At 48.4% G+C, this 15,000-nt stretch overlaps 1 protein-coding gene and 2 pseudogenes across 1 annotated transcript; 2 read left to right on the top strand and 1 right to left on the bottom strand.

Annotated features, from left to right (window-relative positions):
• LOC149279710 (enoyl-CoA hydratase, mitochondrial-like) overlaps positions 1-15,000 on the top strand; it is a 324,415-nt pseudogene that overhangs the window by 212,399 nt on the left and 97,016 nt on the right.
• On the top strand, positions 2,893-3,273 carry LOC149279727 (histone H2B 1.1-like). Its single transcript, XM_089500991.1, has one exon. The coding sequence runs from the start codon at positions 2,893-2,895 to the stop codon at positions 3,271-3,273; it is 381 nt and encodes a 126-aa protein (XP_089357117.1).
• LOC149279728 (histone H1 pseudogene) lies at positions 5,934-6,623 on the bottom strand (annotated as a pseudogene).

A 15,000-nucleotide genomic window follows, 5' to 3' on the forward strand; every position in this document is an offset into this window, starting at 1 on the left:
GGACCGCCGGTGCGGCACCCGGGCCGGGCGTCACGAGGTCCGTGGAGCCCAGGGCGGGACCTTCGGAGGTCTACCGGCCGGGGCCGGGACCTGGCCGGCACCCGGGCTGGGCTTCGCGAGGTCGTTGGGAGCCGGCTCTCTGGAACAAGCAGCAGCTTCCCTATATATCCGGCGGAGGGTGCCTGACGTCCCTGGCGAACCGGGACGGAGTTCCACGTCACCACCGGGAAAATCCGGCAAGGCATGCCGACTTCGATGGAGCGAGGGTCGAATGCGGCCGGCAAATCCGACCTCATTGACTTCCAGGGTTTCTCAAGCAACTTGACCTGCCAAAAACGGGGACTTAGAGCAAAACTGCCGGCCGGCCGCGATCAACTTAGGCGGCCGGGAACGGGCACTTTGGGCACATCGACATCTACAGGACACCTAAATGGATAAATCTGGATGGAATTTTCTGTCTTTTTACCTAATTTTGTGAGGATTCAGAGGGAAAATGAAAAAAACACAGATTTTTTTTTCTAATTCTTGCTACTTTTTACTAAATTTCTAATTCTAAATTTTCAGCTAATCATCCAACTATGGTATCAAAAGAAAGCTCTATCTCTCCTTGAAAAAACAATATATAGTTTATATGGGTACACTATTCACAGTAAAAGAGAATCATCGCTGAACCGACATAGCGCAAAAATGGCAAAATTTCTCCGGGATTGAAGGGGTTAAACATGCCAGTAGAGGGCACCAACACTTTGGATCCCTTTAGTACCCACTTCTCCCCATTAAACCATTCCAAATCCCATCCCTCTCCATCTCTCTGCCATCACAGCTATCCCAGTACCTCTACACTAACCTTTATATGTGAAACCTGCCTGTGTTTGCTCTGCTACTTCTGTCCCCCACATATTGATCCCTACTCCTATCACTCGCAATCACCAAACTTCCCCGGAAAAGCCGGCGTTTGTACGATAGCCGCACTGCCTGATCGCCACCTCTCTAGCGGCTCCAGTGACAAGGGATCCCCAGTCTCTGCTGGGGTGTCTGGGCTACGAGAGCCGAAGTCCATGGGTAGGGCAGGAGATACATGGATGAGGTAGGACGGGAAGGGACAGCCGATAGCCGCGCCGGGGCAGTTATGGTTAATGAGGGTCTTTAGGGTTAATTTAGGGGCAGTAATGGTTAATGGGGTGTTTAGGGTTAATTTAATAAAGTTAACTAAAGGTGCAGTTAGAGGTAAAGCAATCTAAAGGTGGGCAATCTAAGGGGAATCTAAATCCTGGGGGCAGTTAAGATTATTAATGTATTTATTTATAAAAGTATGGTGTCAGTGATATTCTCTGAATGGTTCGAATCTCTGCACGATTCTCTGCCTTCAGTGACATCGCTACAGTAGGCAGACAGGCAGGAGGGTTCATTGACCCTAATGAAAGGGGCGGGGCCAATCGTTAGTTTGACTGCAGGGAGGGACTGGGGAAACAGTAACTCCTATGAGTCACACTGAGTGACCCGAAGATTTGGATCATGAATCGGATCATTTCAATGAACGACTCGAAATGATCCGATTCACTTTACTGATCTGAACTTCGCATCACTACTTTGGGGTATATGAAGGGTTAATCCCTTCTTAGCAATTAAGCTTTCAGAGGCAAGGGAGATGTCTACAGTGGAGCTACTCACGGGTCTCTCTCACAGTGATTATCAAATTCATTAATACGCTCCCCAGACCATTGCCAGCTACACCATCACACAACTGCGGGATTCCCCGGCTTCTGCCACTTTAATTTGCGGTAAACCACAATTTCCTATGCAATGCTGCCACCGTGTGGTAGCACTTGCCCACCCACCTTTCTTGAGAACCATATTTATCCATTTAAGTGCTGGCAGCTTTGCCTCGAATTTTAACCCTGAAACGGACGGGGGGGGGGGGGGGGTAGGGTGTATGATGTAGCTTGTATGAATGGTGTTTAGCCACCGTTAAACTCAGCAACTAAACATCGGGCTGAACATCTGCAGTGGAAAACAGTTGCCTTTAAAGACGTTTGCAGCAAGTTTATAGCAAGGGAAGATATAGCTTGTTCCAGAGATTATGGGTGGCTCTGAAAAGAGCCGTTGGTGGTGCTGGCTAATTGCCCTGCGGTTACCGATTGCTGCACTCACTTGCTCTTGGCAGGTTTGTGGCTCTCTGTCTTCTTGGGCAAGAGCACCGCCTGGATGTTGGGTAGAACACCTCCCTGAGCAATGGTGACCCCGCCGAGCAGCTTATTGAGCTCCTCGTCGTTACGAACGGCGAGTTGCAGGTGGCGAGGAATGATACGGGTCTTTTTGTTGTCGCGTGCAGCGTTACCAGCCAACTCCAGTATCTCAGCAGTCAGATACTCCAACACCGCTGCCAGATACACGGGTGCGCCGGCGCCTACTCTCTCGGCATAATTACCCTTGCGAAGAAGCCTATGCACACGGCCGACAGGGAACTGCAGACCAGCACGAGAAGAACGTGTCTTCGCCTTAGCGCGAACCTTTCCACCTTGTTTTCCTCTGCCAGACATGCTTTTCGCTCGACAAAGGACCACGCGGATAATAGATTAATAAGCACGTTACAAAGAACCGCCGCTCACTTACCCAGCTATTTGTAGCTTCCCCCGTGACGCTCATCGTCACTGATTGGTTCCTTTCCAAAACAGCCAATCGGGTGGAAATAGTCTGAGACACCAATCGGTGTAGGCACTGCGGTTCATGGGCGGCCGCATCTTCTCACGTGACATCCTCATCGAATCGGCCGCGAGACAGCAAAACAGCCTTATTTGCATGCGGTGCCTATAAAGGGAAGGGCCCAGCGCAGTAACACTTCAGCGTTCATCCTGTTTGCCTGCGTTGCGTCTTGGAAGGACAGCAGACGCGATGCCTGATCCAGCGAAGTCTGCGCCTGCTCCGAAGAAAGGCTCTAAGAAAGCTGTTACGAAGACCCAGAAAAAAGATGGGAAGAAGCGCAGGAAAAGCAGAAAAGAAAGTTATGCGATTTATGTGTACAAAGTACTGAAGCAGGTGCATCCCGACACTGGCATTTCCTCCAAGGCCATGGGCATCATGAACTCGTTTGTCAATGACATCTTTGAGCGCATTGCCGGGGAAGCTTCACGCCTAGCCCACTACAACAAGCGCTCCACCATCACTTCTCGGGAGATTCAGACTGCTGTACGCCTCCTCCTTCCTGGAGAGCTGGCCAAGCACGCTGTGTCCGAGGGCACCAAGGCTGTTACCAAATACACCAGCGCCAAGTAAAGTTCTCGTTCTCTCACTTATTAAACAAAGGCTCTTTTGAGAGCCACCCACATGGTCTGTCTCAGAGCTATGTAACTGATCTAGCCCCTTTTGTCGGACTGCTAGGTTTGGGAAGAGCATTTGTGAGCATTGAAATGTGCTCCTCACTCCTCCAGGTTAGCTGGGGTATCGTGCCCATCGACCAAACTGCTTGGGAAGAAAAGCCCAAGGTGAAGGGGCTTCTGTGATGGCAACGACCTTTTCTCCTGCTGGGACCCAAGAGATTAACCCCTTCACCGCCAGACAGAACCAGCGTTGCAGAGAGAAGGGGCTGCTTTACCACTGCGGCTAGCCGAAGCTGAGCTACATCATGGGGCTATTGACTAAGCCATGACTCTGTAGTGTCGTGGGTAGGACATGTGGCACACGGACAGGATAAGACATGAGGGGGCGACAAAGGCATAATCAAAATCACACACATACTGGGACGTACAGAATTAAGATAACCACACACTAGACGGAACCTACTAATCCCGGGCCGGCCCCCATTCAAGCCAGCTTTTGGAGGACACAGCTGCTGATTCCAGCACATGTTCTGCAAACGGGCCCAACTCCCAGCACTCCGATCCTGCCAGTAACTCAATCTATAGCCAGACCCAGCCACTATTAAGCTGGCTATTTCAAGGTGTGCATAGAAAAACGCGGGCCGACACGGGGACAACATGATCATAGCCTAAGAGAGGGTGTGGGTGGCTCTGAAAAGAGCCGTTGGGTGTTCCAGTGACGAGTCAACAAGCTTAACCTCCAAAACCGTACAGAGTACGGCCTTGGCGTTTCAAGGCATACACCACGTCCATAGCGGTAACGGTTTTCCTCTTGGCATGCTCAGTATAAGTGACTGCGTCACGAATCACGTTCTCCAAAAACACTTTGAGCACACCGCGAGTCTCCTCATAGATCAGCCCAGAGATACGCTTTACACCTCCTCTGCGAGCCAAACGGCGGATAGCAGGCTTGGTGATACCCTGGATGTTATCCCGAAGCACCTTCCTGTGCCTCTTTGCGCCACCTTTCCCGAGTCCCTTACCTCCTTTGCCACGGCCAGACATGATCACGTTTACTCCACGAGTTTTACAGCACAATACTCGCCTACGGCCGGCCCGCTTTCTTTTATGCGTACTGGACGGACCTGATGGGGAACTGCACCATTCTGCCTCAAGGGGGCGTTGCTTTTTTCATATATGCTTCTCGTTGGTTGGCTGGAGAAGCTCCCAAGCGTGCCTCAGACACCGATTGGCTATTTAGGAATATCAAAAGCCTGCCCGCGGGAGATCGCTTTCGACGATCCCTCATTTACCACTAGGTGGCAGCATATCGCTGTAAATAAACGCCAAACGGCGGCCAAGATAAAGGCGGGCTTTTAGCTGTCGCCGTATCGCTGTTAACGGTCAGCCAGTACACAGGTTCACTAGGTAGGAGGCTGACCAAAAGAGAGGAGAAGAAATAAATAAAAAAAAGAACCGCAGCTAACGAATAAATGACCGATTCGAGCATTTAATTTAATTAACAACAACAACAAAAAAAAGATAACTCTCTAACCGAAGTCTCTTGATCAAAGGCTGGCTTTTTCAAACCATCGTCCTAGCCTATGAAAAAGAGGGGCGTGATTAAGCGTATCCAATCACGTTTACCGCTACTCTATAAAGGGGTTGAGTTGGCCACAGAATCGTTACAGTTACATTGTATCCGTCGTGAATCAGATCCGCACGCATCAGTATGGCTCGCACGAAGCAGACAGCCCGTAAGTCCACCGGAGGAAAGGCTCCCCGGAAGCAGTTGGCGACCAAAGCTGCGAGGAAAAGCGCTCCGGCTACCGGTGGCGTGAAAAAGCCACATCGTTACCGCCCGGGCACCGTAGCGCTTAGGGAAATCCGCCGTTACCAGAAGTCTACGGAGCTGCTTATCAGAAAACTGCCTTTCCAGCGGCTGGTCCGTGAGATTGCTCAAGACTTCAAAACCGATCTACGTTTCCAGAGTTCTGCTGTTATGGCTCTCCAGGAAGCCAGCGAGGCTTACCTGGTGGGGCTTTTCGAAGACACCAACTTGTGCGCTATTCACGCTAAGCGGGTTACTATCATGCCAAAAGACATTCAGCTGGCTCGCAGGATCAGAGGTGAACGTGCCTAAGTAAACGCTGTGTGGGCGAACTCTGTTTCCCCCTCATCCTCCCACAAAGGCTCTTTTAAGAGCCACCACATTGTCACTCAAACGAGCTTATGTTTTGTGTTTCCCTTCGCATGCACGAAATCAACCCTGTTGCTCGTGGCCAAGCTTGAAACTTCTCACACCATTATCCCACTACTGAGCGAGCCGTTAAGCGGCCGAGTCCCCGGCTGGGCATAACGAGTAACGGCAAAGCACAATCTTTAAGCCCGCCCCTTATCTCTATTCTGTTACGGACAGAGCTCCGAGCGAGAGCGCTGGCCGAATGTCAATCCACGCTTAACACACAAGCATGGGGCTAGACTTTCAGCGGGTGGCCCACATAGTCGCGGCCGGGTGTTTAAACGCTTTTTTTTTCATTTTCGGAGGATATGATGGTTCTGAAAAGAACCTTTTGTGTGAAGAATTAAGTGGGAAAGCACACACCAGAGGCGCTCCAAAACCCACACCCCCCCTTCTCACTTTTTGGGGGCTGCCTTTTTAAGCTTGGGCTTAGCGGGGCTTTTGGCTGCCTTGGGCTTTGAGGGACTTTTGGCAGCCTTGGTATTTGAGGGGCTTTTGGATGTCTTGGGCTTTGAGGAGCTTTTGGCTGCCTTGGGCTTTGTGGCCTTCTTAGCTGGGCTCTTGCCAGCTTTCTTCGCCTTAATCTTAGGCTTCTTGGGACTCTTGGGAGCGGCCGACGGTTTCTTGATCTTTTTCGGGCTCTTCTTCACTCCTGCAGGGGCTTTCTTGGGCGACTTCACAACCTTCTTAGGGGCTGCTTTTTTAGGCTTTACGGGAGTTTCCTTCTTCTTTGATGTCTTCTCTCTGCTCTCCAGCTGCTTCTTATTCAGCTTGAAAGAACCAGAGGCACCGCTGCCTTTCAGCTGGATCAGGGTCTCTTTAGTCACCAGACCCTTAAGAGCGAGCTTCAGGCGGCAGTTATTCTTTTCTACGTCGTAGCCGCCAGCAGCGAGTGCTTTTTTAAGAGCTGCGAGAGACACTCCGCTGCGCTCCTTGGACGCAGAGACTGTTTTCACAATCAATTCGGAGACACTGGGACCGGACTTCACAGGCCGGCTTTTTGCAGCTGCCGGCTTCTTCGGCTGTTTCTTCTTGGCAGAGGTTTCTGCCGGCGGAGGTGCCGGGGAAGGAGCTGTCTCGGCCATCTCAATGCCGCCACGAAAAAGCTGCAATTGCACGTAAACACGGGGTTAAACCGCCAGAAGTTTGGCTTTTATAGACGAGCTGCCGCACATTCATTGGTTCATGAGCGGTAGCCTGCGAGTCTATGATTGGACGCCGATTCTGAAACCTCCCCATGCTGCCGGGGCATCGCTGGATTTGCATTCAGGGGGAGGGGGGTTTGAAAGGAAAATATATTTACCGTTTGCGTGTAAACGTCTCATCACACTTCTAATTTTAGATCCTAACTCCAAAGCAGTTGAATTTCCTACACCGTGCAGCCGCCCCCCCCCCCAAAAAAAAACTGCCAGGGAACAGCACCCAAGAGGTGTGAAATAATAAATAAATAAAATAATGAATACAGATAATTAATAAAATAAATTATTTAATATCACCTATTAAAGATTAATTTACCCTTAAACTTAATCTATAAATTTATATAACCCAATCACTAATTATTATTTAAGAATAGCCTAACATTTATACATTAAAGAATAACATTAAAAATGATGGATATTTTTAACTAATAATAATCAATTAAATAATTTAAAATAAATTGTATTTCTACTGCTCGTGCCTGGCTGCCTGCCGGTCTGATGATTGTCTTAGGACTCGTAGCTGACAAGAGTTTACTTAGGGGTTATTTATTACTAACGTATTATATTATTTATTTTTCAAAATAATAAAAGTAATTATTAAGATTAGGTTTTGTCTTATCAGGACGTTTTATGTGCGAGAGTGTGTTTGTGTGTATTAGCGCGTGAGCATACGTCAGTGAGGAAAGGGTTATGCGTGAGAATGTGTTTGTGTGCATGCACCACTGTGTATTAATGATGTATATACTATTTCTTTAACGTGAGTGCGTGTGTATAGAACTAGAAAGGGACAATAACAGGAAAGATCCTTGTGAATTGTGTGTGTGTGTGTGTGTGCTTGTGTGAACTCTGTAAAACACAGCTTTACATCTATGATCATATAGACTGACCTCTGTATAATAACACACAGCCTGACTTCTGTACAAAACCTCCTGACCTCTGTATAAAACCACACACCATGACCTCTGTATAGTAACACACAGACTGACTTATGACTATACGTTAATATTGGGGGCCCAGAGCAGCAGAGTTGACAAGGACTAGCGTGCCCCCCTCCCCCTGCCCTGTAATCAGCCCTTCGAAGCCTGTATTTTTGTGACAGGGGGAGCCGGCACCAGACTTACTTAAGAGGGCGGGGCTTCCTCTTCAGCAGCCGGCACCAATACGGAGACAGGGGAGGGACTATCTAGCCGTCTACTGCCTCTCTCATTCTCCTAGCCCCTCCCCCGAGTGTCTGTTTGGATCAACCCCTTCCTTTCTTGTGTCTTCTGGAGATCCCAGATCTGCTCAAGGCAAGAAAAAGTTGGAGGACGGAGAGAGCGGATGGACGTGAAATTACATTTTTAATATATTTTTTAAATAACATTTTAAATGGATTCCTGCCTTGAATAGGGAGCCGAGTCCCGCTCCTTAGGTATTTAGTTTCTTGTTGTTCTTGTTGAGTACTTTGATGGTTTTGGCAGCAGTCCCGGTGTTCTTGTTGCGGTTTGGCAGCAGTCCCGGTGTTCTTGTTGCGGTTTTGGCAGCAGTCCCGGTGTTCTTGTTGCGGTTTGGCAGCAGTCCCGGGGTATTGATTGGTTGCGGTTTGGCAGCTGTCCAGGCGTTCATTGACTTGGTGTTGTGATAAATGAATGCCGGCGAGGAGAGGGTGCCGAATGTTAGGTTAATACGTACGTGTTTGTTTTATATTAAATATATAAAGAAAAATAGGGCAGCCAGGGCAACCGATCTTACACGAGCCGCACCTCAAGCCCTGCTACTTACTTGTGGGAGGGTCTTCTGGCCAGCACAGAGGAAGCGGAGTTCACGTGACATCCTACTTCCTCTGTGCTTTAGCAGAGAAGGCAGAGGGAGGCCGCGCCCCCTGCTGAAGTCTGTGAGCGGCATCGAGGGAGCTGCAGTGCAGGTAAGGGGGTGGGGAGGGTGTTTGAATGATTGTGTGTGATTGAGGGAATGAATCTGTGAATTAATGATTATATGAATAAATGAGTGTGTGTGTGTGATAGCATGGATGTGTAAGTGCTGGAACCTAGGCATGATGGGACTGTGATTGCTGTTAGCAATCACACTCCTATCATGCCAAGTCAGCCAGTACATGCTGAAACCTGGCCAGCTGCCCCCCTTGTGTAGTGATGCTGCCAGCAGTATGGGGTCTGCACTTACAGCCACCCTGTACCAGCATGTACTGGCTGACTTGGCATGATAGGAGTGTGATTGCTAACAGCAATCACAGTCCCATCATGCCTAGGTTCCAGCATTTACTGGATGGATGTGTAAGTGCTGGAACCTAGGCATGATGGGACTTTGACTACTGTTAGCAATAACACTCCTATCATGCCAAGTCAGCCAGTACATGCTGAAACCTAGCTAGCTGCCCCCCTTGTGTAGTGATGCTGCCAGCAGTATGGGGTCTGCACATCACTTACAGCCACCCTGTACCAGCATGTACTGGCTGACTTGGCATGATAGGAGTGTGATTGCTAACAGCAATCACAGCGAGCACAGTCCCATCATGCCTAGGTACCAGCATTTACTGGTTGCCTAGGCTAACAGCAATCACACTCCTATCATGCCAAGTCATATTGCTAATTTTGTCCAATTGTGTGTTACCTACTTTTATTAAACATGTGAGTTTTTATTATTATTTTTAAAGGTGGGGGTCATTTTTGGTTTTGGTTAAGTGAACCCTGAATGTTTTGGTCCAGAATTTTCATTTTACTTCATCCCTAGAATAAATCTAGGGAATCCTGAATTTGTAGTCGCAAAACTTTCAAGGCCCAGAAATCAGTGAGAGGAAGAGTAAAGGTTTTGTGTCATTTTACTTTATTTTAATCTGCATATTTTATTAAAGGCCATATTTTTTGTCACAGTGAAAAATGAGTGCGGCCCGCGCACGTATACAATTCTGATGAAGTGGCCCACTGCAGAAAAAACTTGGACACCCCTGGATTATGCCCTTTGTACATGCGCCCCTTTTTCTTTGATTTTTTTACAGATATGATTCAATATGTAAATTGAATTTGTTGAATTAGTTGAAAAAAAATTGTTGGGTAAAAATCATGTTTTTTTTGAGGGGGTGGGGGGGGCCCTTAACAGATTCTCGCACCCGGGCCCTGAGGCGTCTAGTTACGCCCCTGCCACTCGGCACCCCCTCCAGAAGGCCACTCCCCCCCTTCAGAAGGCCACTCGGGGGGCCCCCACCCACAGCTTCCGGACTGCAACTTCGGGGCCCCCTCCCACAGTTTCCTGACAGTCACTCAGAGGCCCCCCTCCCAAGGATTCCAGACTGCCACTCAGGCTCCCCCCCTCCCAAGGACCCCAGACTGCCACTCAGGGCCCCCCCCCTCCCAAGGACCCCAGACTGCCACTCAGGGGCCCCCTCTCCCAAAGCTTCTGGACTTCCACTCAGGGGGCCCCTTCCCAAAGCATCCGGACTTCCACTCAGGGGGCCCCTTCCCACCGCTTCCTGGCCTCATAATGTGTATTTATACCAGCAATGTATTATATATATAAATAAAGTTAGTTCCATTTATATGTGATGGCTCAGAGTAGTAGTAGTATTCGACAACTAAATAATGGATAATAAATTACACTGACATACTATATACAGTGTTGCAGAGTATGTTAATGTATTCTGTTACAGTATTATATAATTGTGGCATATTTGTTGCATTATGCATTCTATTTGATAATGTCATATATATATATATTCATTGTCGCTTCCCAATGTTATTTCTTTGATTTACTGTAAAAGTTATGCCATAGTTAGTAAAGGCAGACAGATGCCCAGACTCTTCTTTAATTCTCTGATCAGGCCCCAGTTACCCCTGCATTCCTGTGAAAATATGTTGTCGTTCCATGTCAGTAATGTCACAGAGCTGGCTAGTACGACCGACTACCTCCGCTGACTTGTGCTCCCTTAGCCTTGGACAACACTCCCTTCCCATATTCCCCAGTCACTAGCAGTGTAGGGTATATAAAAATGAAGAACACTTTATTTTTTACACACATGGCTAGATATAGACAGCAAAGTGAACATTAACATAAACAGTCAGGTATTGGATTACAACGGCTACAGAACCGCCCCCTTAATCTGGGTAATTTGGACTCCCAGGGGCAATAGGGCCATTAAAGTGATTAACAATACAATGGGGTCCCCACCTCCACTATATATTACTGGCCAACATTTCCAGGGAAAAGAATGGTTTGGCCGGTGTCAGACAATTCTTGCGTGGAAAGAGTTAAAATACTAGTGTGTTAAATGTCCATGGGTTGTCTGTTTTTGTTTTTTTAAATGTATGATTTGATGGGTGAATTGAATTGGCCGGGTTCAACAATGTCCCAAATAACACGGGGGGCAGTGACCACACGTCACATTTCCAATTTGAAAAATGCACACCTCTCAAATGTGGCCTTTTAACCCCCCAACAAACCCGTGCATGGGGTTATCACTGTACTCAATAGATGATATTGAACATATATTAAGGTACCAGGAACCGTAAAATCATACCTGAAGTAAAATGTGTGTGGAAAAAACAGAAAAAATACTGCAAACTTTGATGAATGCTGGTGATAAAATGTGTGCATGGGAAGAGTTAAAATACCAGCATTTGAAATACCCTGGGATGTCTAGTTTTCAAAACTCTATGGTTTTATTTGCTATACGTGTAAAAGCCCTTTTGCCCTCAAACAGCCAGGAAAACCCCTTAAAGGGCAGAATCACTGTAGTTGGGAGATGTTGCAGAACACATATTGGGGTGTTGTTTCATCACACCTCACCCCAATACCTCATTTCAATCACTGACCACTCCTATGACCCCCAGCCATCACATCTAATGCCGATTACATCTAGCCACTACACATCACACCTCGCTCCTCCCACACCCAGCCATCACGCATCAGAACCATGATACCCAGCTTTTACACATTACACCTGGGAGTAGATGGCTAGATAGTCCCTCCCCTGTCTCTGTATTGGTGCAGGCTGCTGAAGAGGCTCCCTCTTTTTGGTCTTCTGGGGATCCTAGTTCTAAGTCTTGGGGTAAATGGGCATATTCAAGGTTATTGCCCCTAGTCTGAGAGATTGTAACCATGTCTCACAATCTCGGGTGAATGGACAGATTCTTTGGGTTTTTACCCCAGTATCTTAGGTAAATTAGCAAATTATCAGTTTAAATGTCTTGGGGTGAAATAGGCAGATTCTAAAGAGTTTTACCCCAGTTTCAGAATCGCGGGTGAATACACAGATTCTTTATGTTTTTAACCCGGGCTCAGAGTCTCGGGGTGAAATGGCAGATTCAGTTTTTTCAGTGTACTCTTTGGGTGTGGCTAGGAAGTGGGCGGGGCTTTAAAAAACACTCATAAAAGAACCTTCTCAAAAACTGGGTGTGGCTGCTTAAAGCCACGCCCACTATGCCATAAACCAATCATTCCTGGTGTTCCGTCAGCAGCCTCATTGTGATGTCATAAGTAGCACAGGGTATCAAAAGAGTGTGAGACTGGTAAACTGGTCATTGCTCAACAGAGCAGGCGAAAGATGTGCAAAGCCCAGCGCGATGTATATCTGAGCCAACTATTGTGTTTGGGGTACATTGGAGCTTTTATACTCCTCTGTATCATATTATTAATACGCAAAAAGAGAGAAGACTCTGAGAGACATCAACATGGATCCGGACACCATCTGCACCTTGTGCATTCTCTGGTGAACATCAACAACTCCATGTTCCAGATGAAGATGGAACACAGACGGTCTATGTCTTGTCTTGTGGATAGAGTCTCAAATCTGGAAGAAAATCTAAATCCAGAACGTGACTACAGCCGGAGGTATGAAAACCAGTCACCGAGACACCTGAGAGAGCATCGTGCGACCACCGCGAGAAGCTATCAGGTGTCACCTGATCGCATATCATGGAATTATTTCAACCTGGCTGAGGAAAAGGACTATGGCCTGTCTCAGGAGAAAAAAGAGCTCCAGGCAGTTATCAACAGCCTTCGTAGGCAGAATGAAGAATTGATAGAGCGCCTAGAAGACATGAGCAAAAAAGTCACTTTTCTTCAAGAACTAAAGAATTCCAAAGACTTACAGACTGAAGACCTGGAAAAGAGACTTTATGCCATGGAGATGTCCGCATCTGAACATCTTGATGCTGCTGAAGACCTCACGATTGAACTGTTCAAAGCTGAATACGCCAATGAGGACCTCATTGAGGACAACATTGAGTTACACCAACAGCTATCTGCTGAGAAACAGGACAGGGAGAATGTGGCCAAATACCTTGAGAAGTTTGAAGATGCTGTTGGAGCAATGAAAGCCTCTCTTCTAAGAGATAAACAGCTGAGCAATCCAGTTAGCACTCAACTTCGTGTGAAGATGGAGCAACTGCTCTCCGAAACACAAGGCTTCAGGTCCACACAAATCCCAATAACTGATGACCCTTCATGTTGTACGTGGCCCTCACCACCAAGCAGGCTGCTCTCTAGGGAACCATCACCCAGCCCTTAGATTCTTGCCTGGCCACGGCAATGGAGCAACCTCTGAGATCTCTTCAATGTTCTTAACCGTCTTCAGGAGGATGCTCCCTTGGTCACCAGTTGCCAATCAAAGAACATCACAAGTTTCCGTCTGTACTGTGATTTCTTCCATTGATCTCGAATCACAAATTCCCAACCATTAATCAATTTGGCAATAAAATTTAACATCTAGTATGGATCATACCATTTATTATACAGAAAATGGGGGGGGGTCACAAATTTAAAGTGAAACCTTCTACAAAGAGAAGGGTAACAGTACAATGATGCAAATTATAAGAACACAAAGTTAATATGGTGGCTCCCATGGTTTACACATAATACAGGGTTCTAATACATATACATGCACATTGTACAGCGCTGCAGAATGTGATGGCGCTATAAACATCATTACATAGGTATATTTACTGATTTATATCCATACCTGGGAACTTCCTGCTGTAGAGTACCAGGCGCTCTCCTCCTTCTGGTAGTGATGGCATCATGGGGGAGGGGCTATCTGTGCATAGGCATAAGTGGGCGGGAAGTAGGAGGGGAAATGGGGACCCTGGCCTGGAGGAAAAATCCTGAGAAACTATCCAGTCAAACAAATAAATCCTACCATCAAAACGTAACTCTTATTATTAACCCCTTCAATCCCGGAGAAATTTTGCCATTTTTGCGCTATGTCGGTTCAGCGATGATTCTCTTTTACTGTGAATAGTGTACCCATATAAACTATATATTGTTTTTTCAAGGAGAGATAGAGCTTTCTTTTGATACCATAGTTGGATGATTAGCTGAAAATTTAGAATTAGAAATTTAGTAAAAAGTAGCAAGAATTAGAAAAAAAAATCTGTGTTTTTTTCATTTTCCCTCTGAATCCTCACAAAATTAGGTAAAAAGACAGAAAATTCCATCCAGATTTATCCATTTAGGTGTCCTGTAGATGTCGATGTGCCCAAAGTGCCCGTTCCCGGCCGCCTAAGTTGATCGCGGCCGGCCGGCAGTTTTGCTCTAAGTCCCCGTTTTTGGCAGGTCAAGTTGCTTGAGAAACCCTGGAAGTCAATGAGGTCGGATTTGCCGGCCGCATCCGACCCTCGCTCCATCGAAGTCGGCATGCCTGGCCGGATTTTCCCGGTGGTGACGTGGAACTCCGTCCCGGTTCGCCAGGGACGTCAGGCACCCTCCGCCGGATATATAGGGAAGCTGCTGCTTGTTCCAGAGAGCTGGCTCCCAACGACCTCGCGAAGCCCAGCCCGGGTGCCGGCCAGGTCCCGGCCCCGGCCGGTAGACCTCCGAAGGTCCCGCCCTGGGCTCCACGGACCTCGTGACGCCCGGCCCGGGTGCCGCACCGGCGGTCCAACCCGACCAAGTCCCGGGCCGGGTCCCGGGAACACCACCATGGGGCAGACCCCCGAGGGTCCCGCCAGGGGCTCCACGGACCTCGGGGTGCTCAGCCCGGGTGCAGCACCGGCGGTCCAACCCGCCCAAGTCCCGGGCCGGGTCCCGGGAACACCACCATGGGGCAGACCCCCGAGGGTCCCGCCAGGGGCTCCCCGGACCTCGGGGTGCTCAGCACGGGTGCAGCACCGGCGGTCCAACCCGCCCAAGTCCCGGGCCGGGTCCCGGGAACACCACCATGGGGCAGACCCCCGAGGGTCCCGCCAGGGGCTCCCCGGACCTCGGGGTGCCCAGCCCGGGTGCAGCACCGGCGGTCCAACCCGCCCAAGTCCCGGGCCGGGTCCCGGGAACACCA

The sequence above is a fragment of the Sceloporus occidentalis genome, unplaced genomic scaffold (genome assembly GCF_023333645.1).
Source record: "Sceloporus occidentalis isolate IW3139 unplaced genomic scaffold, rSceOcc1.0.p SCAF_161, whole genome shotgun sequence".
NCBI classification, from domain to species: Eukaryota; Metazoa; Chordata; class Lepidosauria; order Squamata; family Phrynosomatidae; genus Sceloporus; species Sceloporus occidentalis.